Raw genomic sequence first — 27,495 nt, forward strand, 5'->3', positions numbered from 1 at the left:
TAACACGCCTCGCCACGTGTTGTGACCTCCCGTCCCTCCCTTCTAGCCCGGGACGCTAGAATCTGCTGTGTCAATCCCGCCACCAGGAACGATACAACATCAATCAAGCCTCTCGGCCGGGTTCCTGGGAAGATGTGTCAAACGCGGGAGCGCAGAGGGTGTACTGCTGTATGTACGGGGTGCAGGCGACAAGTGATGAGACTTTACCCCTGGCCTAGGAGAAGGAGGGGGGCAAAGGAGAACACCTGACATGAATTGAAAGAGGTTGGTATTCAGGGTTGCACAGGGTTGGGCGTTTTGGGACAACAGCCTAAATCGGGGGGCGGCGTGAATGTGACCTGTGAGCAATCTCACGATAGGGATACCACTCTGGCGTGTATATACACCTTTGGGCTTATCAGATATGGTGGGGTGGGATATCCCTGCGTGTCTGGCGTGCTTGATAGGACTTGATGCAAAAAAGCGTTGGAGAAGGTTGATGGGTCCGGAAGGAACAAAACGATGATTATTCTATTGCATTCATATTGTCGATGGGTTCGAAGAGTGGAACTTGGGGATAGTGTCGTTGTTTATGGTTTGGAGTTCTCACTGAGATGTGGTCCGGTGACGTACAGTATCACTGGATACTTAAGATGCATTTGGAGAAACGATCGACACAGGGGTACTTTAATACAAGGGTGATCGTTGAGTAATTTGTTCGTCTGTTGACAGTTTGGCTGTATCTACCTAATCTTTCCAACGAAGCGTGCAGGCATAATAATTACATTACTACTGACTAAACCATCAAGAACAGCTAAAACAATTATCCCTTGAACGCCTTTCCAGTACTGACATTAAGCTTTGTCCACACAGACCCAGTCGACATGTACCAAGCAAACTGAACAGGCCAGTAGACATGCATCATCCACAACCAAGGCAAAGGATCCCAAGACTCAAACGTACCATCCTTCCAGTATATCAAGTGCTGCGCAAACGCATGGATAGATTTTGAAACGTGGGATAATCCCGTAGTTCCTCTGAAGAGAGTGTGGTAGAACGGACAGAGAACAAGCTCGACAAGATCTTGACTGGCCCAGTAGTAGTCCTGAGGATTGTTGGGGTACAGAGGGGGTTTCGTCAGCGATCTCGGCTGTGAAGAGGATGCAAGGACAGAAAGGTATTCGTCGACAATCTCGGGGGTGTTGTTGAACAGAACAGTTGCTGTGTGGACTCTAGGGTTGCACTCAATAGGATATATCGTGACTTCTTTCTCCGCGCCAGACCGAGCAGCATCTTCGTTCTCCTTGTCGATCAAGAAATCAAAACTCATGTGCCCAGTAAAGTTCTCGCCACCCTCCTCAGCCTGCTTGAGTGTAAAGTCTAACATGGCCTTGCTAAGCGGAGAATCGGCAGGGAGGGCAGAGTAATGCATGAGGACATCGGCGGAGCGACACGCGACAAAAGCACACACGCGACCTCTAATGACAAGTGCGTGCGTGCAGAATTCAGGACCGGTGATGTATTCTTGGATGATGAAGGAGCATTTGGCTGTGTCGAATGGGATGGTGTCGATGCGCGCCAGGGTAGCATCTTCGGAGGGTAGAGGAAGTAGAGGCATGGTAAAACGGGCAACGTCGTCGACACCAACAGGCTTGACAAGATATTGTCTCGCCTGAGGCTTCAGCTCAAGGCCGCCATTGCGTTGTAGGAAGTTGATGACATCTTCCTTGTCTTGCACGGCTTCAGTATGCGGTACCTTCAGAGCCAAAGACTTTGTGTGCTCAATGAAGGCGTCCTTCTCATGTAGTCTGCGAATATCCTCGACGCCGAATTGAATCGCCTTTGCGCTCGTGCGAGCTTCAATGATTTCTTTAACGGTAGCGTCTTCAATCGCGGCATTGACGTCAGAGACTGACACCCAGAGATCGACATCCTCGTGGTTGATGATTTCTGTGATTGTGTTCAGGTATGGATCATTCATGGACGTCTTTGAAGGGTCCGAGGGAACAGGTAGACGGTAGTAGACGTCGATTGCGCGGGAGACGCGACCGGGAGAGAGGGCGTAGCAGTCTGCACCAATGACGCGATGGCCGCGACGATGGAACATGCGTGCTAGGGAGAGACCCTTTGCCATGTTGACGCCCGTGACGAGGATCGTCGTCTTGTCCAAATTATCTTGATCATTTTGGCTGTGGGAAGTCGGAGCAGGAGGTTTTGATGTCAATCGGTTCCAGAGGAAAGCAAGCAACGCGAACAAGAGAGTGGCAGGTAAAAAGATGAAGCTGAGGATGAAGAGAGATAAATTCTTGGCGAATTGAATCACCCGGGAAGTATCGGGGTTTGCCATTGTGAGTAAAATCTTAAGATGCAGTAGCAATTCGTATCTAGACGATCAATTGTGAGCTTCACTATGGCTTTGCTTGAACATGACAGACAGAGCTTGACAAGCTTGGAGCTCTAGCAATTGCGGGGGAAACAAGCTCGAAGGAAAACAAAACGTCAATTGGAAGACGTCATGACTTTTACAGTTCATGTTTCATTAGACGCCGCCTTTCTTCTCGGCGTTGTATGGAGCAAGCAAGCCACGGAGCAACGCATTCCGGGGTCTCTCCGTGAGACACTCCCCCAACTGCTAATACAGATTCAGATTTAGTTACAACGATCAGGAAGAGCTAGAGGCGATGTAGAAAGAGGGGGATCTCTTTAGCGCCATCTTGTTAGGAATATTAGCTCCGCCCTCGAGCCTCAAAGCGGGCAACGTTTGAGACCTTTTACAAGATTACCCATTTTACTTTTCTCTCTTTTGCATTCAGAATGCCCATTCTCGTTTGGATGTCTTCTGCATGTGCTCCTCCATGCGGGTTTCCACACCGGTAAAGCACAACGAGCTTCTGCTTCAAGTCCCATGTGCAGACGAGAACGTGCATGCACCAATTGCAACACTGTAGTATTCTCATGTGGTTGCACAAGTTGCTCCCGGGTAGTATTCTGTATCGCCACCATGTGCGAGAGACTTTCTCGGCGAACTGTGTGCAGTGCTAAATACCGATAGAATGGGTCAAGACTTGCTTTCCTTAGAGTAGACGCCTGGAACCGTGAACAGCCCATGAGAAGACGAGTTTGCTATTTTCTTTACACCGGTTGACGAGTTTCTTTTCTCTTGTTCTGTCTATGTTGCGTGGTTTGCTTACTTCTATGACGTATCGATATCACAGCGAGATTTCATAGGCAACTGGGGGTAGAAGTGGATGTTGGTCCTTTCGGTTCAATATGCGAGACGCCAGAAGGAATGATAACTGAGAGAATTAATAGAAACAAACGGAGAGGGTGTTCTCGTCAGCCGGTCAATTGAGTTGTGTGTGTTGCACAAACTCTTGTACGACATTGAATGGTCCCTGAAATAGACAGATAAGATGCCTATGGGCAGTTGTAGATCCTCAGTACAACAATCCCATTTCTCTCCCATCTACCAAACCAGAATGCCCATCTTCATTTCACGGTCTAGAATATGGTCAATTTGCTCTATTTCTCCCATGTTCCTAGTTCCTTCACTAAAACGTTGGATCGAGACAACGTGGGGTTAGCCCAACTATGCATGACGCGCACATGCAAGACGACAACTAGAGGTACCTTTTCTAAGCGTAATCGATACGGCTCCCTTTTAAAATTAACCCGTCTTTACGAGAATACAGTCCAAACAGTACATCCCCGGTCAATTCAGGCACGCATACAATATCTAAATTGCCCCACGCCCGCGGATCTTTCCCTCCTCCAGTCTAAACTCAAGATGCACCCAAGCTAGGATCTCATCAGATACCCGAGGAGTCCAGACCAGAGAGAAACCTCTCCACTCTGCAACACCCCTGGAGATTCTAAATCACACCCCTAGTCCTCGAGTACAACGACTTCTATTCACTCAACTCGGTCTAGGTTACGGTTACTCTACAGCTGCCATGTTCACGGTACTTTCCCTCGGCGTAATACTGCCCCTCTGTTTCTGAGTATATGACACCTCGAGAAGTGAGATGCGCGACAACCTCGACGAATCAAGCTAGGATACAGCATGTCGTGCTCAAACAACTCAAAGGGTCCAGCCACTAGCTATAGCTCTCTACACATGCACTGCGGGTACCTATCCAGCCACTTCTACCCGTAGCCGTCCAATGTCGTCCAGTTGAGTACCGCCTCGAAAATTAAATCTTTCCAGCACCATCATAGCAACAACATCATGACACCAACATTCGTTGTACGACACCCCGGCTTGCTCTATTTGTTTGCGCGTTTCATTTTGTCTGCTTCTGTTGCTGTTGGTTGTGGTGTGTAAACATGAAGAAATGCACCTCGCAACCCCCAAACACCCAGGTCTAGTGTACAGGTACTGTACTCGCTACCTAGTCTATCACCTCATTCTGGCCTCAAAAGTGATCCCTTGAATATTATCCATGACCAATGAGACATTTTATTATGTCTGGAATGTCTCTATACATCCACTACAACCAGCCATTGGTGTCAAAACTGCGTACCTCTGACTTGTCCTGTTCAAGACCCTGGCTTGCAACTTCTTTCCCCCATCGGCAGTTGGATGTTCACCCTCTGCAACCGATCCAACACTGTCTGTTGCGAAACCCCCCGTTAGCACTCTCTGTCTATGACATTACTACCTAGGACTCCTCTCAGCTGAGGGGCTGCAAGATACATAAAAAGCTGCTTATCCCAGCCCTCATTGCAAACTGTCTCTTCTACAGTCACAGTTCAACCTGCACACTCTCCTCCTTCTATCTCATCTCACTTCTTATACACCCTACCACCTTTTTACGTCTTTCTCTCGCCTTGTGTTACCTTCTCTTCACACATCAGCCCACCATGTCTGATATGAGTGCTACCGTCGAGCCCACAGCAAAGGGCTTTGCTGTCTGCGGCTATGAGAAGATCGAGTATGACTTTGAGTTTCTCGATGGCGTCTTCAACCCCGCCAACCCTCAGCTGTACCAGCTCTACTCTCCCTGGGGTCGCTGCTTGGCTGTCATGGACCTCAACATCTTCAACCTCTATGGTCAGGAGATGCAGCGTTACTTTGACCACTATGGTATCCCTCTCACCATCCACAAGACCATGATTGGCGAGAAGGCCAAGTCCATGGATACCCTCCTCTCCATTGTCGACTCCATGACCGACTTTGGTATTTACCGCAAGGAGCCAGTCCTTGTTGTCGGCGGTGGTCTTGTCACCGATGTTGCTGGCTTTGCTTGTGCTGCTTACCGCCGCAACACCAACTACATCCGCATCCCCACTACTGTCATTGGTCTCATCGACGCTTCCGTCTCTATCAAGGTCGCTGTCAACTACGGCCGCTACAAGAACCGTCTTGGTGCCTACCACGCTCCTTCTCACACTTTCCTTGACTTCACATTCCTTCGCAGTCTCCCCGTGGCTCAGATCCGAAATGGATTCGCTGAGCTTATCAAGATCTCCACCTGTGCCCACAAGGAGACTTATGACCTTCTTGAGAAGTACTGCGAGCAGCTCATTGACACTGGCTTCGGTCGATCTGACGAGGCTTCACCTGAGATCAAGGTGGTCGCTGACAAGATCTGCCGTGCTGGTATCCACGAGATGTTGAAGCTCGAGACACCCAACCTTCACGAGATTATGCTTGACCGTGTCATTGCCTACGGTCACACCTGGTCTCCCCTCCACGAGCTCGTTCCCGAGACTCCCCTCCGCCACGGCCATGCCATCTCTATCGATATGGCCTACTCTGCGACTCTGGCCAACATCCGTGGCCTTCTCTCTTCTGATGAGCACAAGCGCCTCCTCAACCTTTTCTCTCGCGCCGGTCTTTCTATGGATCACCCCGATTTCAACGCTGATCTTCTTGAGAAGGCCACTGCTGCCATCTTGAAGACCCGTGACGGCAAGCTCCGCGCTGCCGTCCCCATCAACCCCATGGGTGACTGCGTCTTCCTAAACGACGTCAGCCACAAGGACATGGTCGCTGCTCTCGAGGAGCACAAGAAGATCATGAAGTCCTACCCCCGCGAGGGTGCAGGTCTTGAGGCCTTTGTCGACTCTAGCGACACTGGCTACACCGTCAACGGTGCCCCTGTTGAGAACGGCAAGGCCAACGCTCACCAGGTTGCCATGAACAGCATCGAGAACAGTAAGCTCCATGCTTCTGGACCCGAGGGCGTTGACGGCCTGCAGCAGGAGTCCAGCGGCAGCAGCAGCAGCGACGAGGACTACGTCCTTGGTAACTCCAAGACCAACGGTCAACAGGAAAAGGGTATCCTAAGCGACGTCAAGGAGAAGGTTGTCGGTCTCCAGAACCAGGTGGCCAAGGCGGTTACCGTCCAGAGCCAATAACTGCATTGTAGCATGAAAGCAAAGTTTTGATATCATGGGAGCATACAAATACTTGGGGATCATGGACATTATCCACTCACTATTTGGGCATATTTGTTGGACTAGGGTTCATTAACACCCTTCTCTGTTTTTGCGCAAAACATGATACCGGGTCTGAGAACGAGATGATAAATCACTCAGCATCCACGGTTTTACTTTCGATTCAATTATACAAACAAGGATATTTATCCAATTTTTGGTTCCTTTGCATTGTGACTGTTGTACATTTACCTGACAAACCAGCCGCCGGATTGTACATACCGCTAACAACATGTAAGAACTATCTATTCCTGTTGATTAAAATGTTGTTAAATTGTCTGGTTATGACATTATCATAATAATTGACAAGGAAAATCTAAGTACGGTGACTACGAGTGATGCAACGGTCCGAGGCAGTACTTGAGAACTAATCAATCACTTGAACCTAGCCACTCTGCCATTTCTGAATTAGAACACATCTCAACAGTAATTTTGTTCTTATAGTTATTATCCATGCTATATATGTTCGAGTTTAAATTCGGATTTATTTACAAGCCTCGTCACAAAGCGTCACATATCCCTACAGCCCGTCGTCAACATCGATTAAATCTTGCACGAGGGTCAAAACTTACCAAGTCTTTGCCCGGATGATCCTTGCAATCGCTTGACAGAGGAAAGTACCGTTTGACTGACCACAGAAATGTAAGAGGATTATAGTTGAACACATACTTGGCATCGGGGGCTTCTTTGCGGAAGATATCGATGGTTTCTGTAGAATATTAATACTATACCCTTGGATCAAGTGAGTCCTTACCTTCAAAAAGCCCGATGACTTCTGGGATCTGTGATCCTCTCACTCCAAAGCCTATACCAGCTGCATGCCAGTGAACGTCCTTCATCTGATCAACGAACTCATTTGGTGGCATCTCGGGTCCTCGCCAAACAGCTAAAAGTCCGTCAGATCCTTGCCCCTACCTTTTGAGTAGTACTATTCTTACCTCGCACATTATAGCCAGCCTCGCGTAGTTCGCGTGTGTGGTTGAAGATCTGTTCTTCTACCAGCTTGGCATCGTAGCCTTGCGACGTGACATACTGATGCCGACCTGGCAGACCACTAACCAAAAAGAGATCAACAAATATTCTTGAATAAATGAATGTGGGTTTCCCTACGTGTAAAAGACGTTGACTTCACCACATCCGAATGGTGTCGTGGCAGCACCAAAAAGGGAGTTGAAGGCGAGAATGGTCTGCTCAGCACGCATGTTTGTGACTGGCTTGATACAGATGCGAAATTGATTTTCGGTTTCCGACGAGGGAGATGGGATCTTTATACATATCAGTCAGCGCTAATGCATACGCCACTACTTAAGCTGAAGTCAATTCTGGCTAACTGTAGAGGGCATCGACTCTGGTTAAGCGCCAGAAGCAGTTGCGATATTTTAATGTCTCACTTCTGTCTTACAGCTGTTATCACGCCTCCCGGCTGCAGATAGTGTGCAGTGGAACAGCGCTTAATTCATGTTGGACTATACTATGAAATATTGACCAACAAAGAGTCCGAAAAGAACTGATCCAAAAACGGTTCGCCATAAATATCCTCCAAATCGAATAGATTATGCTCGGGCTCCGGCACCGGTGCGCTCTCGACTTCGTTGTTGATAGGATGCACAAACTTGGTGGCAACTCGTATCGTAGCACTCGTCGTTGGGTGCGACCCTTTACCCTTTGACGAACTACACAGACTAGCCCAATCAACGCCCGACATGGCAGGATCAAGCAATTCCCACATCATGCCTGGTTCAAACTTGATAGTTGCGCTGGTTGATTCGTCCTCTTGGGGAGTTTGTTGTTGCTTTGCTACTTTGACGTTGAGGGTTCGTAAGATCTCGAGCTATAATTCGATCCAGTTAGAGCAAGAAATGTCGGGGACAGATAAAGAGTTACCTTTTCGGCAATATGAGGCCACTTCCTGGCCAGATGTCCCAAGAATGTCTCGCAAGTCACTAAATTCTCCTTCGCCTTTTCTGATACTTTTCGATCTCTTGCAAACTGGAAAATCCATAATATTGACACGCAGCCAGCAACAGCCTGTCCGATCAAGGGGTCGTTGACTCCGAACTGACGGTCTGCGCACATCTGAACCAGTCGGGAAACCCATTCTGCGTGGAAAAGCGCTTGATCAACTGTGTTTTGTAAGAAAGACCGCGGTTGGAAGTTTCGACCTGCTCTTCGAAGAGCGACCAGTTGAACAAAGGGATTGTTGAGTACGGCTTGGGTTGCGTGCATCATTATCTGGAACGATACCCATGGTGCCCAGTATTCTCTGTGCTCGCCGAGATCCTCTGAGGGTTGGTCGGGGAAAGGCGCGTTTCGGATGAGATGTCTGTGCGACGTGATGTTCTCGAGTTCGTATAGTTTCACTGTGAGTTGGTTGTGTCTCGAAGTAGCTAGCCATGGATACTCGTTGGCTCCGTTGCGAATGTCTCTCAGATAGGAGATGATGCTTCCCCAGACAGATATGTAACCCAGGCATGTCGCATTAACACCGACGTCTTGGATGTTGCCCTCGTACGCGTCGGTCAAGTCGGGGCAGTAACTCTTCATGCCATGGGAAGAATGCAGTGGCGTCGGACGCGGCACACTTTTCGGATACGACGGGGCGCCTGTTATGCCGGTCAAGGTGTTGCAGTTGGGAATAAAGGTGCTCTCCAAGATGGCAATACTCCAATGACATCTTGAGATGGTATCATCGGAGTGTCGAGTGTTGAGGTCAGCTTTGGACTGGAATAGCCGAAGCGCTTCGAGTTTTGCTGCCATTCCGACCATCATCCACGCTCGAGATGTCTTTCCGGCTGGATCACACTCAGTATAAATTCGAATGCTTGCAAAATTGACGTACCGATATGATCACAGAGAGCGAGAAGACACAACGTTTGCAACACCTCAAGCTGCGCAAGTCCCTCAGCCGCCATGTCAACAACTATGCTCCGCGCGGACGTAGTATAGTACTCGATAGCCTTTGCTTCCAGACCGTAGTAAAAGTTGTGGCTCGTAAAATGAAGCGTCAAGGCTAAGAAACTCCATCGAAGGTAATGCGGTAATGTGCCGATTTTTAATTGAAGACGTCGTGGATCAAAGAGTGGGAGTGGTTGAAAGTAGAGCTTTTCGCGGTAAGCGCCCACGAAATCACTGAGTAGATCTGCTGGCGGCTCTGGATTTGCCGGTGACCTGTTCTTTTGTTAGAGATGGATGAAGCATGAGAGAGGTGTCTTACCATGATGGAGACTCTGACAGCATGGCTGTTATCGGAGGTAGTTGTTGATGAATGCTATTTGATGAGCCGCCTCGACTATGCCAGCTGCTGGCATCTTGAGCGTCGACTCTTGATGAAGATCTGCAGTGTGACCAGCATTTAGCCATGATATTCCACAGGAAATCGGATAACATACTCTGCGTCACGACTGTGAGACTCTACTGATGTACTTGGTGAGATAACGTTCTGCTGCGCCTTGAGTGGTCTACTAAACACAATCGTTAGTTCCCGGGGGTGGATGTCATTTCGATGGGAATAATTACAAGAATGATCTCGGGTTGCTATTGTTGACATGATTCCGAGGAAGATAAGTGCAAATCTCACTCGCGATACGACAATGTGAACAACCGGGCTTTTCAGCAGGACATTTGATCTTTTTCTGGCTACAGACAAAGACATTGATTAATGGTGTATTTAAAAAGAACATTGTTCAATGACTTACCGACAGCGCTCGCAGGAACGTCTCACACGTGGCTCACGCGTCTTTGTTCGCGGCATGGATGTTTGTTTATAATTAGACGAGAGTAAATGTGAGGGTTCGGAATTCCGGGACATGCAAAGGTAAAATAAATTCCGGGCGTGAGCTGAAGGTGACGAGGGACGTCGGCCGAGACGCTCGGCCTTGGACAAGGATCAGGTTAGACTGGACACCTGAAGGAATATGATTTGTTCGATAAGAAGATAAGAGATAAGATTGTCGACATTGTCACTTGATCGGCTTCGATGCCGGGATATTCGACAACCTACCCTGAGCCAAACAATTACAGATATGAGAGTATCAACACAAATAGTACTTATGTTTTATTCTTACCTTCAACTATATAGGTACTATAGACAACTAGCAAGTCAACTATTTTCTTATAGGATCAGATGTACCTATGCCATTCAGCCTCTTCTCCTCCACGGCAAATCCCAGTATACAATGTCCGTTCCCATCCATCACTGTCATAAATTACCTTTTACAACCACATTGGGACGAGCTGACATGCTCATCAACAGTTCCCTCCTTAATATCACCACTGCACTTTCCGGATTTCTTCATCGACGAGCATGTGCGTTTGACGGACCTCCTGGTCAAAATGAGGCGATTGCAACGCTCGCAACGGAGATTGGTGTGTACTACCCAACACATGGCTTATTTTACTTCCTGGATATGAAAATTAATTTTACTTTAATAATCTTTGATTTCTTGTTGCTGAGAGAGAATGAAAAAAAAATTGCAAAGTTAATTTTGGCCTTTTATACCTTGATTTTGACACGAATGAATCACAGTTGATAGCACCAACAATTTCATTTTTGCCCAATCATAAAAAACCACATCAATCACATCCAGGGTCCAATGAGAATCACTAACGATATAAGGGAACCATTAAGCTATCTGTTTATGCATTCCAAAAAGAGTGTTTTTATTCACCGTCTAAATAGATACCCAAGTCGTTGCTCAACGATCCAGCGTCGACATCAACTAATTACCCCAGGTATCCATCCATTTCTCTACCCACCGAAACACCCTCTTCTAGAGTCCTGCTCGTACCTTCTCATCATCATCCTAGTTCATTTGCTTGCAAATATCACAATCTGCATCAGTCACGTAAACGTAGTCCAACAGAGTTGGCGACGCCTGGGTGCAGATACCTCCCTTCTTGACTGACTCACAAACATTCTTCTTGGACTTTTTTTTCCAGAATCGTCTTGGAGCATGTGGCGCATACCCATGTAGTTTCGATTGTTTGACACATACTGAATGGTTTGAGTCGGAAGATCTTGGTAATGTGTTGGAATGAGCAGTTGAAGGTGTCTGGAGTTTTGAGAGTTGCTTTGGTGTACAAGTTGGAATGTAACTTGCAGAGGGCAGTAGTAGCGAGTTATATACCCATACTCGTAAACTGTGCGGTGATGTGCGAATTTGCGAACAAGGTTCTGCACAGAACAAGATCTTGAACAAATACTGAATCTCATTGCGCAAAAGACACTATTTATTGTCCAGCTTCCAAGGTCTGATTTCTTTGTCCAAATCAGTCTGCGGCCGTGGTCGCGATTGAGTACAAAATGTGCAATCCGGGTCATACATGTCGATGGTCTCGTAGCATGTCTTTCCCGCTTCTTTGCAGACACCGGTCTCTGACTGGCTTTTGCATTTGCTGGTCAAGTAGGTGACTTTCTTGACGGGCTTCTCGCAGTGCTTGCAAACCCACTTCTCTGTTCTTTGGTTACACATGTTGATCACTTCCTGAACCTCTTGTGTTTGTTGTTGTGTGGTTGTGATTTTCTGGTTGTGGTGGGTTTGTTTATGGGAAGATAGACTTGGGAGCAAGATATTATTTATATATGAAATTTATTACTGAGAATTAAATTGGTAATTGAGTTTATTATTATTACTGAGAAGTAGTAGTTATGCAAAATGTTCATTTTGAACATAAATCTTAACAAAGGTTCATGAACTTTCATTTAATGGTTCAGTATTAAAGTTTTAAATATAAGTGCATCCCTATCTACCTCTAAAAATTTATATTCTTATGAAATATGTTTTAACCAGAGTATGTTCAAATAGAAAGACATCATATACGCTTCACAATGCCCAGGGGAAAAGAGCCCTACACTCCATTGGTCGCCACCAGTGCGCGCCAGCCAGCGAGTTTGCCAACAGAGGCAAGCCCGGAGATTGCAAATCCAGCGTCTTGTTGACTTAATCAAGAAGAAGATCAAGTGTCAGAAAGCTGACTTGGAAGATGATAAATAAGATCAAGATGATACAGACGATGAGGATGACCAGCGCGGTGCAGACGACCACGGAGACAAGTTACTTTATCAACACTATAAGGTTGCAGATGCTGGCGAGCAGTCTCAGCAGCCGCCCGAGAACTGATGCAGCCTTTTAAAAGGGCCTGTCGGTGCTATCGCTCTCGGGTGGGCTCTCCTTGGCCTGCTTGGATTCCTGGGCCTTGGTAACCTGGATGCGGTTATGGAGCATGTCTCGCAAGTGCTCTTGAGTCGTGAGGAGGAACAACAGACGGCGCGCTAGACTGAACATGAGCCATATTGCCAGATGGTACTAGGAATAAAGCGCCAAATAGCAGGAAGGTGAGTTAAGCCGTCAGTCGAGGCGCCAGGAGGAACGCGAGTCGATCAGTTAGTTTGGGGGGCCAGAACGATCGCGACGTCTTTTAGGATCCTGAGTTAATCCCTCAGTTGAGTGAGAAGCATAAGCTCATCTACTAATTTTATCCCTTAAGCTTCTTGCGGCCGATTGTTCCGATACCCTGAGGCCCCCTTCGACCACTTTTGCAGAACCGTACGGTACAAGGGTATTACTGTTAGGCTCATACCTCTTTTCAGATCAACTACGAAACTCAAAAACACTCGACATATCTCATAGCATGTTTACAAGTTAGGTCACAGTGTTGAGAGAATGACATATGTGGTAGTCAACCTTGCTATTGATGTAACATATCTCTAGTGATACTGTTTAAGCTATGATGGTGACTATCCCTTTCCTTCCTTCATTCCCATTCCAAAACTTCGCTATTACCATGTTCCCATCCTACGCTTGCCCAGACTGAGTGCCCAGGCATGGCAGCCGCAAACCAGAAAAAGGTCGGATGTCGGTAGTTGAGATAGTACTAATGTGTTCGCGATACTGCTCCGGCAAACTTGTGGTTCTTGATGACCTATGTAGACAGACATTAGACTTGTTAAATGAGATGACTTGAAGATAGACTTACTAGTCTCATGTCATCGGAGGCACTGCTCAAAGGCACATGCCTCATCCCTCGAAGGGATTGACCGGCCTAGTTTCGTCCACGACCACGGCCTCGGGCACCACGGCCACGGCCACGACCACCACGACCGCGAACAACGGGAACGATCTCGCCCTCGACAACGAGATCCTCGTCGTGGTCATAGACCTCGTCGAGCAAGAGGTCAGGGTGGCCCTGGAGCCAGTTGGCGATACGCTCAGGCTTCTCCATCTCGACGACACTGTCAATGTCGTTCTGGAGCTGGTTGCCGATCATAATATCGGTACTGTCGCTCTTAGTAGGGTTGTCAATGGCCTCCTGAGCATCAGCATCAATGGTTGCCTGCATGCGGGTGTTGAGCATGTCACGCTTGGCGTAGCAGACGAGGCAATGGGTCATGTCAACCCACTCGACGTTCATGTTGACCGGGTAGATGATGCTGCAGTTGATCCTGCCATGGATCTTGTTCTTGCACTTGGCGTCAACGACGAGCTTGTGGTCAAGGTCTTGCTTGCAGGTGGAGCAGCGGACGAAGTATGCCGAAGTGTGGCACATGGTTGCGGTTGGTGGTTGAAGATAGTTGTTTGATGATATGTGTAGATGATACTTGGGGATAACTTGGGGATGATGATGATGATGATGATGGGAATGTTGTGAAAAAGAAGAAGAAGCACGAATTCTGTCATCTTGGAGGGCCTTTTATCCTTTTTCTGGCGAGGTAGTAAAGACTGTAGCTTTTCGTGATGAAGATACGATGGCCATTGTTCTTGCATGCTCAATTGATTCAAAAGGGGTGATGAGCCTTGAGCAAAAGCGCTATGTGGACCCCCCTTTGGTCGTTTGGTATCAGATCCATTGTCTGAATAGCGGGGGATTTTTGAGTCAATTGAATAGATCAGGTTGCTAGCATTGATAAGTTTCGAATTACTCATCTGGTTGTGAGAGCAATAGCTCCGTCAGTGCCAATTGTCGCCAAGTGACCAAGACTGTGATGTGAATGTGAGCAATGGTCATCGTGAAAAGAGAATTGTAGTCATGAAATAGTTTTGATAGTGATGGAGCAAGTTCGAGGTTCAGGAATTCAAGGTAAAGGAAGGGAATGTATAAGGATGTCAGAGGTAGAGGAGGCCAAGGCTGCTGTCGCTGCCGTGAATCACTACAAATTGGAACCGACCTGACTAGATTTCTACCGTACCCTTAGGGTATCAGAAAAGTTGACCGTTATGAGCATAAGAGACGAAATTAGTTGGTCACCTTATGCTGCTTAGACTACATACCTGTCATTTTTGTACTTTAAGACCTAGGAGGACAACCTTTCTGTTGTCCACCAGCGTATCTAAGATGCAGACTTTTTATTTATAGGATTTTCAATATTCCGTGCGCAGAAGAAGACTTCAAAAAGTCTACTTGATGGGGTTTCACAGTTTCAAAGCTTGATAATGTCTTTTCCAAATGTGTGCAGTATTTATTGAGGGTATGTTATAGACAGGTAAGTATTATACAATCTCAGCCTTATCGTCAGAAACTCATACACCGTCGTTATCCGGACTCATTACACCCCCTCTATTCGCGGTGAGTAGCTCCAGCATTCTCCTCCTTCCTCTGCCCGTGGCCACCATCAGTCACACCCGAACGTCGAGCCAGAGTCTCATCATCACTCGAGCCATGATGAGCTGCAGCAGCAGTCTCGATATCCGTACCAGCCTCCTTTCGGATCCTCGACATTTCCTCTGGAGGAGGAGGGATCCACTTTGAACTCTTCATAGGGCTTACTCTTTCAAGATACATGGTGTCAATCTCCTCAAGTGTGCGACCCTGGCCTTCAATGACGAAGAAGTAGACGATGAGTCCACCGAGGACATTGCATCCAGCAAAGACGTATCCGTAGCGGAAGTCAATGTCTTTGGTGATGAAGGGTGTGAAGAAGGCGAGCAGGAAATTCCAGAGCCAGTTACTGGCGGTGGCCAAAGCCATACCCTTGGCTCGGTAACGCGAAGGGAAGATCTCAGCCATGATGGTCCAAATCATAGGTCCCCAGGTGGTCGCGAAACCGAGAATGAAGAGACAGGCAAAGACAATCATGGCAACACCAGCGCCTTGGGTACTAGAAGGATTTGCGCGATCGAGTGAGAAGTGACCAACCGAGGCGAAAATGAGGAAACAGATAAACATCCAAGTACTTCCCGCAATAAGAGACTTGCGACGACCATAGTGTTCAACGATGTATAGACCGATAAACGTGACCAAGAAGTTGATGGTGTTGAGGATAATCTGCGTCTTGTAGCTGTCAATCGAGACAGATGCAAAGATGGTGGTACCGTAGTAGAAGAAGTAGTTGGCACCCGTAAGCTGCTGAAACATCTGCAGGCCCATGCCGAGTAAGATGCGGTACGTCATGCGCGGAGCTTTGAACATTTGAACAAACTCCTTTGCAGGGTTGCCCTTGATCTGGCTTTCTGCGCGAAGCTTGGATTCGATTTCTTCCATCTGGGTGTGGATGGCCCAGTGGTTGGGTGTCGCGCCGTAGACTTTGCAGAGGGTGTCGCGTGCGCGGTCAATCTTGCCCTTGCGGTAGTCGAATCGAGGTGTGTCGGGAAGGAAGAGAATTCCAATGCCGAGAATGAGGGTGAAGACCCAGCCGATGCCGATGACGATGCGCCAGCTTGCTGAGTTGTTGCGCTGGTGGGTGACTGTGCCGTAGTTGAAGCAGGCGGCCAAGAAGATACCCATTGTCTGTGGTGGTTAGTGGATGTTGGGTACTCTATCTGGAAATGACTTACGATGAAGAGCTGGTAACAACAAACCATGGCACCTCGAATCCATGGAGGAGCAGTCTCGGCCTGAACAAATGGTTAGTCAAAGGTTGTCGCTAGAAGATTACCGGCCTGTCTTACCTGGAACATGGGCACCAAAAGCGACAGCGCACCAACACCCAAACCAGCGACCCATCGTCCCATCATGATCTGCACCCAATCTCGGTTTGACGAGATCTGAATGATAAAACCGATAGCGATGACCCAGGTCCAGCCAGAAATACTGTATTTACGACCAATGCGATCGGAGATGGGCGCAGCGACGAGAGCGCCGATGAGGGTACCAATGGAAAGAAGAGCGACGATTAGACCTGAGCGCACAGTGCTGAATTCTTTTTCGCCATTGCTGTTGGTTTGGGCAAAGCGGTCGAGAAAGTCGGGCATCTCGAGGAAGCCAGAGATTTGGCCGGTGTCATATCCGAAGCTGTCGATTGTTAGTTTTGGAGTGTGGGATGAGAGAATGGGACTCACAGAAGACCACCCATAGAGACAAAGGTGGCTAGAAGAAAAGACCTTCCGGTGATGCGAGGCAGAGGTGAGTAGTCAAGTCCGGCGAGGGACCGACGAGCACCAGCTTCTTTGCCCTTTTCTGAGTTTGGGTTCTGGTCATCGAAATAAACAGTCATGGAAGGTGGCGCCATGATGGGCAGAAGTAAGGCTTGTCAAGCCAATAACCTGTGATTGATGGTATATTGATGAGGCTTGGGACAGTAGAATAAGGGCGGGAGGTGAAGTATAAATAAATACATACTCGAGTATCGCTCATGACGTTGTGCATCGTGTGTAGGGATGACGGTGATGTCAGGCCACGGAGAGACGGTCCAATGAGGAATCTACAAGGTCTCGAGACCATCAAATCGGTCCGTCCCATTTTGGTTTGTGGGGGGTTGCAACTTGCAAGAGAGAAGCATGCGATGCCATGCGGTGCCATGCGGTGACCCATGGGGTTACAAAAGCTGGGGAAACACGCGAGCTTGGGGGTGGTGAAGGATTGCAACGGTAACCCCTAGGCATTGTTTTTGATGGTAATGACGCCGGAATGTGATGCAATAGGACTCGTTAATAAATTCATGGCTTTTTAGAGAGTGGTTGATAGGTTGACAAGTGCCCGGCTGGACTGTTTTGGTGCCTCGAGGCTTGGGAGTGACAGGCTGGGGGGTTGTAGCAGCGTTGGTTCAGGACCTGGGGGATCCCTGCTAGGGCATTTTGATAGAGGAACTCTTTTCTGAATGACGACACCCGAGAGATCCGGTCAAAGAATTGGAGTGAGTAAAGGTACACAGTATGTCATTTATTAATTCTTTTTGTTTAATGTCATGAACAATTGATGAATACCTAGTAACTATCATGTTCCTTTCTGTGTTTGTTCAGGTAGGTGACTCTGTTATTCTCTTGTCATCTGTTTACCCCAGACTTAATCTCTTGGTACTCTCGTCTCTCTCTCATCGCCAAGTCATGTTCTTTGCCGATCACCCCGTTCCAAATCTTGGCATGAGAAAGCAATGACGCCAAGTTTTATTTCTCCAACTCTTTTTTGCTGATCCTTGACCAAAACATGCTTCATCTCACGAGGTACCATCCAACTACCCGTCTTGGATATTCTTTTTCATTCTTGTCATCAAGATCCAAGACCCGACCGGTCCTGCCTCGGCCGAAATATTAATTCTGTTTCCATATTTTCTCCATTTCTCCATCGCTCCACAAACCCCAGACTTTCCAGTCTCGTGTCTCCAGCATCAAATGACTACTCAAAATCTGGGTGCATGTTTCCTTCAGCCGCTTCCCCAATGCCCGGTATTCCCACCGCCACGGCGTCATCGGCGTTTAATTCTTCTGTCCTAGGGCTGGGTTGGCTTACCACCACCCTTTTCATTTTCAGCCCTTTCAGAAACCAGTTTTATTTCCAAGACGCGAGCTGATGTTGACTTCTGCATTTGGTTCTATTCGACATGCAATGCATTTTTGTTTCTCACGTGCCCAATGCCCCATTAACTCTCCAATTAACCATATTTTAAACTGTTCAAATGTCAGGTCAGTCAACAATTGAGTTTGTGACTGGTGTGTGTCTGTGACATGTCATCCGTCGGGCTTCGGAGAATTCCAATCCCCCTAGTCTGGCACCTTGTATGAATGAACCCACTGCATGAGTCTTTGCTAGAGAACTTTACCTCGGGTGTCACTGCCGAGTCTTCCGTCAAGGATATCGTCAATATGCACACACGCGTCACAGTATCACTTGACGCTGAAGATGATCAATTCAACAAGAAAGGGCTGATAAACTATGCATCTCGAATGTTTTAATTTCTCACTTTAACAGAACCAAGATAGCCGAACTGACAAATCAACTTATGCTTGTGGTAACCGAGTTTTAGATTCATATCAGGTTGAAGCAGCCAGAGTCGCCGTATGTCCTCCTGGGAGACATCTCGCTCAGAACATCTGTAATCCACCCTCAGGTCCTGTGGAACATTGTTCAAGACATCCATTTCGCCTGTTTATCGAGGTATTGCCTATTCATCCGAAATTCTTAATCCTTCCACTGAGCCGTACGACCTTCCAGATCTTGATATTACACAACTCTTCACCTCCCACGTTCTTGGACAGTCTTTGCAATCTCATCGCCAACCACAGTCCCCAATGCCTCAAAGCCCGCAACAACTCCCTCCCGGTCTCCCTTTCCATTCTCCTGGCTCATTTTGAATTTGCCCTCCAACTTGGTTACTTCGATCTCAATTCCGATGATATTCCTCTTGAGCAGTTCGACGTACTTCTCAGGTGCGTCGCTAACCTTCCACTGCGTAGGTCTATCTCCACCCGTGTACCCCATTATCTTCGTCTCGCTGGCATCTGTGAGATCCGAAATAGCCTTGCCGAGAAAGCTTGACGTCTCCTCGTTGTTTTCGTAGTAAATGCGCGCTTTGCCGTAAACTTGTGCTGCAGCGTAATTCCACGTCGGGACAACCTTGCCAGTCGCGGGTTTCGTCTCGGTGTAGAATTTAGGTGTGACATAATGATGTGCTGGCTTGGTAAATATGATGAGAACTTCATCTTCAAGAAAGTTCTTGAGTCCGGGGTTGGAGGTGCAATGCTCTATTATCGCTTTGCTCTGGGGGTTCTGTCGTGCCATATGACATCTCAGGCGACCGAGTTCTGTTTCGCTAGATTCATCCTGGACGTCTAGCAGGAACGGAATATGGCTGCTTTGGAGAAATGAATGTGTTGCGGATTCGATTCCGGTTGTGAGCATTCCAAGTGGGTTTTCATGGATGAGACGACGAAGGACACGAAGGTCTGTCTCTGCGTGAGTGGCGCGGATATACATGAGTGGCTTTGACTGAAATATTACTGTCTTTAAGTTTAATTGTTAAAAGACTGAATGGTTTAAATAAAGCAAAGCTGTTCTATCAGTGACAGGCCTACATAATAAAGGCGTGGCGGACAAAGCGGGCCGCCAATCTGAATGACTTCCCCAGGAATCCAAAAGTCTGGACCGGCCCGGTCGTGGCCAGCGAATAAAAATTGGAGTCATTCTCAGCAACAATTGCAACCAATTAGGTCTAACAAGTTGGCAATCCGCTATTTAATAGTCGCGCTATCGGAGACGGAAACTTTGAAGCATTGGACTGCATATTCACTCTCGGATGTTCCTCCGAAGACCTTCTATCGTGACAGGTAACGACAAGATCTGACATGGGACTCAAAATTATTATAATAACAAAAATGATTATATGACTAAATTGATTCAATATTTAATACAAGTGAAACCTGAGAGAAGACTTGAGTTCAAATATCCATTAAACAATAGAATTCGTCCCATGAACCTAGCAATTCATGCTACAACTGATGGTTTCCGCTGTCCCCTCTCGATGATAAACACCGTAGCGATGGGGGATACTATTTGGTCAACATGCACCTCTATCAAGAGAATTTCTGGCTGGCTATCAATAACGATCAAATAGGCTGTTGGAGCGCATTGGCCAGGAATGACGAGGGCCCAGATCTCTATTGTGCAGTGCTTCCAGGGACACCCAAGTTGCCTTTAGCCATGTTCATCGTTCGTAGTACAGACAATTTATAGTGAATACACTCTTTTTGACATCGTGAACTGGTTTTTGAATGCCAAAATGCTATACTAACTCAAATACATAGCCACAAATCCCAAAACTTGCTGTTCTGTACCCTCGATCAACTTATAGGATATATCTAAAGCTCTTGTTCTCCTTATCCGTCTCATCCACTTCAAGAAGCATGCCATCAGCGATGAGATCCACCCGTTGAGACGCTTCCGGGTCCCTCTTCTCTCCTTGCTCCTGGTCCCGACGACGATTCTCCCAGGTCAAGTAGAAGTACATTCCGACAACAAGCGCAATTGTAATCGCGAAGCAAACCATAATTGTCGTGTACGCGGTCTGCAAAGGTTAGATATGCACATATGACTCTTAGCCTGGGTACACTCACATGATAATTCGGTGCTTCGGTGCTGATGAAAAATTGAGGACCGCTCAAGTTTCCAGCACAGTAGCCAAGGAAGATCATGGCCATAACGGTAGACTTCTTGGTGAAGCCAGCAATGTTACTAGCCGAGAGTGAGAGCATGAGGGGAAATGCTGGGGCAACTGCCATGATGAGCCAGAAACCTGCCAGACGGGCGAGTTTATCCGCGTTGGGGAGAAGCTTGATCATGAGGATACCGGCGAAAGCCATGATGTATGTCAGGACGAGGGCGATGTGGCGTGACTTGCGGACGTAGGTGGTGAAGACGGCTACCAGAATAACAGTGGTGAGTTGGAAGGCGGATGCAGGAAGACCCATGAGAATAGTCTGGTGCTCATCGTATCCGAAACTCTTGATGACGATTGTGCTAAACTGTTGCCAAATTCGTTAGTGACTATTTAAAAGATGATCAAGGGTATACGTACGCTGGTGGTTCCTCCGTTGGGAACACAGATGACGAAGGAGAAGAAAAAGAACCACCAAGCCTTGATGTCCAGCATAGTCTCAATAAACTGGCTGCGATCCCACTTCTTGGTCTGTGTTGTGCGCTGGAACTTCTTGGGTCGTAGAGAAGCGAATTCTCTCTCGGATGTAGTCAGGAACTTGGCTGTTGAGGGCGAGTCGGGTAGCATGAAGAATGTGAGAACAGACCATGCGATGGTGATGAGACCGAAGATAAGGAAGAGCATCTAAACCCGTTAGTAAACGAAACACGTCTTAAAGACCGATTTTAATCACCTTCCACTGAGCAATTGGTCCAGTGTATCCTAAAATACCATAGGCAATCATGGCGCCCACCATACTGGCCGAGGCATTACCCGCGAACCAAAACGAGTGGCGAGAAACGTGTTCATGAGGCGTGTACCACATTCCAGTAATGAGCGAGAATCCAGGACTGATAGCACTCTCAAAAACACCGAGGAAGAATCGAAGGACCATCAAACTAGCGAAATTGTGTGCGACCGAGTGGAGAGTGAGGATAATGCCCCAGATGAACCTATGAGGTTGGGATTAGTGTTGTACACGCACGCAGTGTTGGGGAATGAAGTACATGAGAACGCTGAGATATTTTCCAAGAGGGAACTTGACGAAACCGAGGGAGATGGGGTACGAGGCGACGAGGTAGCCGAGGTAGAAGACACTGGATGCCCAGCTGAATTGCTGGCCAACGAGTTCCTAGTTTGTACGTTAGTATCTGCTGTCGTTGTAGAGGCAGTGGTTCAGCGTACCAGGTCTTCTCTGAGTCCGAGAATAGCACTGTATGCCAGACTTGTTTCTGTTTGTCATTAGTGACAGTCCAGCAATTGGTTTCGTGTACCTACTGTCAAGGTACTGTAGACCATAGCTGATGATGAGCAATGGCATAAGACTAGACTTTGGTCAGTACTGAAAGCACTCTGTTGTCGCAGATACATACCGCAGATCAATCTTGCGAACAAGTTTCTTCTCATCCTCCAGAGACAAGGTATCAACAGTCCCATCATTTCTGTCGTCCATCTCGTAAGAAGGCGAGGGCTCCTTTGCGTCGTTATGCACCTTGTCCGACATGATGTTGTTATGTCCAAAAGAGTATGCAGATGTTTGTGAGTCAAGATTGAAGTTGTTGACGGGTCCCAGGGTCCAGTTATATTCATTTCTTATCGTTGCACCCGCTAAAGTTAGTCTCAAGCTGGGGGTTGTTTATCACCACCGGTTCCAGATACGGCGCTATTACCCCAGATTTCTCATCCTTGAGAGTCTAAGCTTGTGATTGGTCAGATTAATCGACGAGATAAGCACATGAGCAACGCTCGACTCATGTCGCCTCCCATTATATACAAAGTGGCTGAACCTAGTTATAATTATTGCACAAGATATCGATATGCATTACACTCTATCTCGCAATAGCACCTCGCGATCTCTTACTAACCAAGTCCCGAACCGCCTCCATTGAGACGCCCTCATCCGATTGTCCCTTAGCCGCCAGTACAAGATTCAAGACACTCTTGATAACGGGGTCTGAAATATTCGCCGAAATCCAATCTCGGTGCACGGGATCATGTGTTTCCATTCCTGCAATCAAGAGCGCCCATTGGAATCTCTCAAGTAGCTGCACTGGTCCAGTAGCGATAGTCTGATATGCTGCAGCCACCAACTCCTTGAGAGCTGTGTCTATATCTTGCGGTATTGGTGTTTGCCCGAATGAAGAATTACGGCTGCGATGGAGATAGATCTGTAGGGCATAGAAGATAGTGGTTGTTACAAGGGCCATCAGCGGTGGCTTGGTGGATTGCCCAGTAGATTGTCTGGATATCGGGAACAGGAAGCTGTGCTCCTGTGTAATGTCAGCACTGTTTATCTGTATCAGATCTACATGGCCACTTACCTCTCTTATCTTGTCCAGTTTCCTCTTTATCTCCATCTCTTTACCCGATGATTCGGAATCACTACCCTGACTATACTGATTGATCTCATACTGAACAGTGATGAGGCTAAAATAAACATCCACAGTTTTCCTTAAGCTAGTCTCTGGTAGCTGCTCAGGTCTAAACCATGGCCCTGCCTGTTCTTCGGATAAGATTGGCATTCGCGATAACTGCCATATCCGTTGTCTCGTATCATGCTTTTCGCTAACGTAACCTGCAAATTTCTCCCCGCAGCCAAAGAACCCGCAGAACACGTCTCTATCGTAGATATACGTTAATATTCGCGACAGCGTCACGGGTTCTGATGTTCCTCCACAATTGACCGAATTGACGCACATTTCATCAAGCGAAAAGGTCGTGACATAGGCCAGGATCGAGCTGCTCAGCTCGCGCAATTTTGAAACGTCGAATGGATCTCTTCTCATCCAGAACATACAGAGGTACAAGAACGAAAGCATCATGGCTATGTGATCGGTTGGCGTCAGGTCCACAAGCGCCTGGTTCAGTAATTGCGATCCATGCCGAAAGTGGAGATGTGACTCTAGAGGTGGCCTGTCGCTGAAGCCGTGGTGTATGGCCAGCTCGCTATGCGAAAATGCCAGGAGAAAATGTAGCGCCATGGGACTTTGGACGGCAAAGTTGAGAAAGATGGAGTGTGAAGATAGGGCTGCTTTGCGGGTGGATTTCATGGGCGCGAGGACGGTCGAGTGGAATGTCATGGCTTGCACGTCGTCGCTACCGATGGATGGTGCTGGCTCGGCTGGGTTTGTGAAGGAGAATGACGGGAAAATGGAGAGAAGGTTGAAGGATGGCGTCGGGAAGAGGATGAGCTGAGAGGCATCGAATAAACTGTCTGGATTAAATTCGGGCAATGCGATTGAGTCGATTTGTGATGACAAGTCAGGGAGTTCCTGAATGATTGATGCGTCCTCCATATCTTCACCCTGTAGCACAAATGTCGTATTATCCATGCTGGCTGTTAACTGTAGATCATCATTTGATGTTTCTGACAGGCCTAAATCTGCTGGTGATTCTTGACTTGACAGAGTGTCAGTTCCTGAAAAGGTACCAGCATTGTCATTAGACACCTTTGGAGTGATAAACGCGTCAATGCGAGCTCGTACAGGGGTTTGGACCAGACTGACCATTCTTTGACCTTCCCCGCTCTACTCGACGACGTTTTTTCAGCTGTTCATTAGTGTTGCATTCCATTGATTAACGATTTAGGATCAAAGAGACTCATCCGATAGAGGCTCAATTTAATCGATGAGTTGGTCCCCCCAGATTCCGGCATCTCGGCAGGTAAGATTTGGGGCCGATTTCGCCCCTTGGGTCTGAGACTAAAAGCCCGTCGATTAAACTGACCAATCAGCCCCAACGAGTTATCAAGGCTAAAGACACGATGAGACATGAGGGCATAACCGACAATCTAACTACTGGTATCTCATTCCCGCTTCACTTTTGTTGGACTTTCTTGTTTTCGATTTCTTATCTTTCTCATTTACTTCCTATCATCTTTTCTTCACCGTCAACATGGGCAATCACATCTCATATACCACCTCCGAAGTTGAGGTCAATCTTCCCAACGCTGGCTCTTTCAAAGGTCTTCAGTTCGATTCCAAGTCTCGCAGATTCGTAGGCGTTCCTTATGCCCAACCACCAACACAAAATCTTCGATGGCGCAAACCACAGCCTTTTCCCAAAAATCACAACTACAGTTCTCCCTTTGACGCGACACAATTTGGACCGGTTTGTCCTCAGGCGAACTACTCCAAAAATGTTAGCGAGCATATCCCCAAGCACGCTTACAGCGAGGATTGTCTAAGACTCAATATCTGGACACCTATGCCTGACCCAGATGTGCCAAACCCCAAATGGCCCGTCATGGTCTGGTTCCACGGTGGTTGGTTCCAGGTTGGCGATCCGAGTCAGGAAGAAAGTATGGATCCCACTGAGCTTATTTCGACGGGCAGGCTACAGGCTATCTTTGTAGCTGTGGGATACAGACTAAACGTTTTTGGCTTCCTCGCTGGTGAAGCGCTTGTTGAGGAGTCGGGCGGTGAAGCCGTAGGAAACTATGGTCTTTGGGACCAACGTCTTGCCATGGATTGGGTGTATGACAACATCTCAGCTTTCGGAGGCGATCCTGAAAATATCATCCTGGCTGGTCGAAGTGCAGGAGCATACTCTGTCCTTGCTCAAACTCTTTACGACTTCCGAGGTACAGATTCTCAGAGCCGGTTCACGCGGATGATCATGTACTCGAATGCCATCCCAACACAACCTAAAAGCGTCCAAGACTGCGAAGAGCAGTTTGATGAGCTCTGCGAGTACTTCGATATACCACAAGATCTAAAAGGGTCAGAGAAGCTGGATCGTTTGCGAAACATCAGCTCGGACGATCTCTCGTCAGCTATCATGGAGTTGAAGAACCACACCTTCCGTCCCGTCACAGATAATCTCTTTATCCACTCTGGGATCTTTGACTATTACCGCGACGGGTCTTTTGCACGCGAATTCAAGAAACGCGGTCTGAAGTTGTTGATCGGCGAGGTTCTCGATGAGGATACACTCTACGCTGTTACGAATCCCCCAGACCCAAACATTGAGTCGCTACATGTACAAATAGCAAACTATTACCCTCCCCACGTCACGGATCGTCTGCTGAAGCATTACGCACTGCCTCAAACTAAGGACAAGGAGGCTTGGCAGAAGATCTTTGGCCGTATCGTTGCAGACGGTCAAGTCAGAGCGCCGTCACGATATCTAGTGGACAATCTTGTGCGAAACGGTGTGGATATTAAGAATGTCTGGCGATATCTCATTGCGTACCGGTTATCGTTTATCAACAACAATGTTGCTCCGGCTTCGTTTGGTGTAAGCCATGCGATGGACAGACCCATCTGGAAGTAAGTTTTACGATATTCCCATCCAAGTGCTCGCTAACAAAACAGCTACTCCATCACTCACAACCCTTCACCCGAAGAAAAGCAGCTCATGGATGAGTGGATCAGTGACCTGCGAGCTTTTGTCAATGACGAGGAGGATCACGACTACGGCACTTCAGAAGCTACAGAGTACAAAGTGATGCAACCACAAGGGACGATTGGGATCGAGACGGATGGACGATGGGAAGAACTTTTGCAGGTGATGGATATATTTTCTGCATAATTTAATTAGCCAATAATGATTGTTCGTGTGGGACGCGCTGATGGTGAAGTTGGCCAGGTTGAGTGACGATCGGAGGACGAGTTTGTCCGGGTAAAGGGAAGAATTAATGACGGAATTGGTACTTTAACTGCGTCATGTCGACTCATACAACTACGAGTCAAGAAGAAGTAGATCTTCAATTGACTTGTCGCCACAGCATTTGACATTGATCTACAAAGAGACAAACAAAATGACAAGTCCATCTTCGATTAAAGTTTTACTAGTCACCAAGACACGGGGCTACCGACATGATTGTATCCCCAGCACTATCTCCACCTTCAAATCACTTCCCTTTACCGTAACAGCCACCGAAGATACAACAGATTTACTCTCACTCTCCAACTATGATGTTATTGCTCTTGGTCATACCTCGGGTGATTTTCTAAGTGAAGAAGAGGCCAACTCGTTGGCTGAGTTTGTTCACAATGGTGGTGGTGTCGTTGGTATTCACGCCGCTACATGCGGTATGACCTCGAATACCAGATATACCAATATTCTTGGACAAGTCTTCAATGGACATCCGCCGCCGGAATGGATAACTCTCGAGGTTGAGAGTACCGATCATTTCATCAACAAATTTGACGAACTTCCCGGGACAGACGCCGCACCAGATACAGCTCCAACATGTCCATTCAACATAGAATCGCTTTCGACAAACCAATTCCCATGGTTCGACGAAGTATACACCTTCAAATCTCATCCTCGCATCCCCAATAACGACCGCCAAATTCTTCTCTCTATACACCAAACAACGACCAAAAACGATGAAAGGCGGAGCTTTCCGTTATCGTGGGCTCAAAATGTTGGACAAGGTAGAGTTTATTACACAGCGCTTGGTCACTTTGACGAAGCATATCACAATTCGTGGTATATGGAGACAATTCGACGGGCAATTGTTTGGGTTGCCAAGCAGGACCAGTAAAGAGAAGCCGTCTTGGAAATCGACTTGGCGGAGCTCTACCGTTTGATGGCACTATTTTGCTGGGCGACACGGGAGCTACTGTAGCTCTGTAGGGCCAAGCAAGCAAGCATCAATTACCCCAACTCAGCTTGGCCGAAATAAGCTTTCGCAAGGGACTTGGTGAGCGTCCAAGCTTGGAAAATGGACGAGCTTCGCATGGTATTGTCTGTGATTATGCGATTGATAGAAATAGCATTAATAG

At 47.5% G+C, this 27,495-nt stretch overlaps 12 protein-coding genes across 12 annotated transcripts; 3 read left to right on the forward strand and 9 right to left on the reverse strand.

Annotated features, from left to right (window-relative positions):
* Nucleotides 1–833: 833 nt before the first annotated feature.
* FGSG_07577 (uncharacterized protein) lies at nt 834–2,326 on the reverse strand (the record flags this gene model as incomplete). The annotated part of the gene is made up of 2 exons (XM_011329055.1): nt 834–877; nt 943–2,326. The coding sequence occupies 2 exons, from the start codon at nt 2,324–2,326 to the stop codon at nt 834–836; spliced, it is 1,428 nt and encodes a 475-aa protein (XP_011327357.1).
* Nucleotides 2,327–4,842: 2,516 nt separating this feature from the next.
* FGSG_07578 (uncharacterized protein) lies at nt 4,843–6,342 on the forward strand (the record flags this gene model as incomplete). The annotated part of the gene is made up of 1 exon (XM_011329056.1): nt 4,843–6,342. One exon carries the CDS (start codon nt 4,843–4,845, stop codon nt 6,340–6,342), a length of 1,500 nt encoding a protein of 499 aa, XP_011327358.1.
* Nucleotides 6,343–6,920: 578 nt separating this feature from the next.
* Nucleotides 6,921–7,622, reverse strand: FGSG_07579 (uncharacterized protein; the record flags this gene model as incomplete). The annotated part of the gene is made up of 6 exons (XM_011329057.1): nt 6,921–6,940; nt 6,993–7,048; nt 7,090–7,129; nt 7,175–7,306; nt 7,359–7,474; nt 7,531–7,622. The coding sequence occupies 6 exons, from the start codon at nt 7,620–7,622 to the stop codon at nt 6,921–6,923; spliced, it is 456 nt and encodes a 151-aa protein (XP_011327359.1).
* A 269-nt stretch (nt 7,623–7,891) lies between these two features.
* FGSG_07580 (uncharacterized protein) lies at nt 7,892–10,171 on the reverse strand (the record flags this gene model as incomplete). The annotated part of the gene is made up of 6 exons (XM_011329058.1): nt 7,892–8,251; nt 8,305–9,212; nt 9,260–9,588; nt 9,635–9,754; nt 9,810–9,881; nt 10,116–10,171. 6 exons carry the CDS (start codon nt 10,169–10,171, stop codon nt 7,892–7,894), a joined length of 1,845 nt encoding a protein of 614 aa, XP_011327360.1.
* A 1,051-nt stretch (nt 10,172–11,222) lies between these two features.
* Nucleotides 11,223–11,891, reverse strand: FGSG_13165 (uncharacterized protein; the record flags this gene model as incomplete). Its single annotated transcript, XM_011329059.1, has 2 exons — nt 11,223–11,514; nt 11,743–11,891. 2 exons carry the CDS (start codon nt 11,889–11,891, stop codon nt 11,223–11,225), a joined length of 441 nt encoding a protein of 146 aa, XP_011327361.1.
* A 1,570-nt stretch (nt 11,892–13,461) lies between these two features.
* On the reverse strand, nt 13,462–13,965 carry FGSG_07581 (uncharacterized protein; the record flags this gene model as incomplete). Its single annotated transcript, XM_011329060.1, has 1 exon — nt 13,462–13,965. The coding sequence occupies one exon, from the start codon at nt 13,963–13,965 to the stop codon at nt 13,462–13,464; it is 504 nt and encodes a 167-aa protein (XP_011327362.1).
* Nucleotides 13,966–14,973: 1,008 nt separating this feature from the next.
* On the reverse strand, nt 14,974–16,864 carry FGSG_07582 (uncharacterized protein; the record flags this gene model as incomplete). Its single annotated transcript, XM_011329061.1, has 4 exons — nt 14,974–16,143; nt 16,191–16,250; nt 16,305–16,647; nt 16,695–16,864. The coding sequence occupies 4 exons, from the start codon at nt 16,862–16,864 to the stop codon at nt 14,974–14,976; spliced, it is 1,743 nt and encodes a 580-aa protein (XP_011327363.1).
* A 1,940-nt stretch (nt 16,865–18,804) lies between these two features.
* Nucleotides 18,805–19,545, reverse strand: FGSG_07583 (uncharacterized protein; the record flags this gene model as incomplete). Its single annotated transcript, XM_011329062.1, has 1 exon — nt 18,805–19,545. One exon carries the CDS (start codon nt 19,543–19,545, stop codon nt 18,805–18,807), a length of 741 nt encoding a protein of 246 aa, XP_011327364.1.
* Nucleotides 19,546–20,413: 868 nt separating this feature from the next.
* FGSG_07584 (uncharacterized protein) lies at nt 20,414–22,265 on the reverse strand (the record flags this gene model as incomplete). The annotated part of the gene is made up of 8 exons (XM_011329063.1): nt 20,414–20,632; nt 20,682–21,089; nt 21,143–21,406; nt 21,456–21,714; nt 21,769–21,893; nt 21,947–21,993; nt 22,040–22,086; nt 22,135–22,265. 8 exons carry the CDS (start codon nt 22,263–22,265, stop codon nt 20,414–20,416), a joined length of 1,500 nt encoding a protein of 499 aa, XP_011327365.1.
* Nucleotides 22,266–22,590: 325 nt separating this feature from the next.
* FGSG_07585 (uncharacterized protein) lies at nt 22,591–24,270 on the reverse strand (the record flags this gene model as incomplete). Its single annotated transcript, XM_011329064.1, has 3 exons — nt 22,591–23,031; nt 23,083–23,188; nt 23,459–24,270. The coding sequence occupies 3 exons, from the start codon at nt 24,268–24,270 to the stop codon at nt 22,591–22,593; spliced, it is 1,359 nt and encodes a 452-aa protein (XP_011327366.1).
* A 385-nt stretch (nt 24,271–24,655) lies between these two features.
* Nucleotides 24,656–26,293, forward strand: FGSG_13166 (uncharacterized protein; the record flags this gene model as incomplete). Its single annotated transcript, XM_011329065.1, has 2 exons — nt 24,656–26,031; nt 26,077–26,293. 2 exons carry the CDS (start codon nt 24,656–24,658, stop codon nt 26,291–26,293), a joined length of 1,593 nt encoding a protein of 530 aa, XP_011327367.1.
* Nucleotides 26,294–26,522: 229 nt separating this feature from the next.
* On the forward strand, nt 26,523–27,254 carry FGSG_13167 (uncharacterized protein; the record flags this gene model as incomplete). Its single annotated transcript, XM_011329066.1, has 1 exon — nt 26,523–27,254. One exon carries the CDS (start codon nt 26,523–26,525, stop codon nt 27,252–27,254), a length of 732 nt encoding a protein of 243 aa, XP_011327368.1.
* Between the last annotated feature and the right edge of the window lie 241 nt (nt 27,255–27,495).

This window comes from Fusarium graminearum, chromosome 4, assembly GCF_000240135.3.
Source record: "Fusarium graminearum PH-1 chromosome 4, whole genome shotgun sequence".
NCBI classification, from domain to species: Eukaryota; Fungi; Ascomycota; class Sordariomycetes; order Hypocreales; family Nectriaceae; genus Fusarium; species Fusarium graminearum.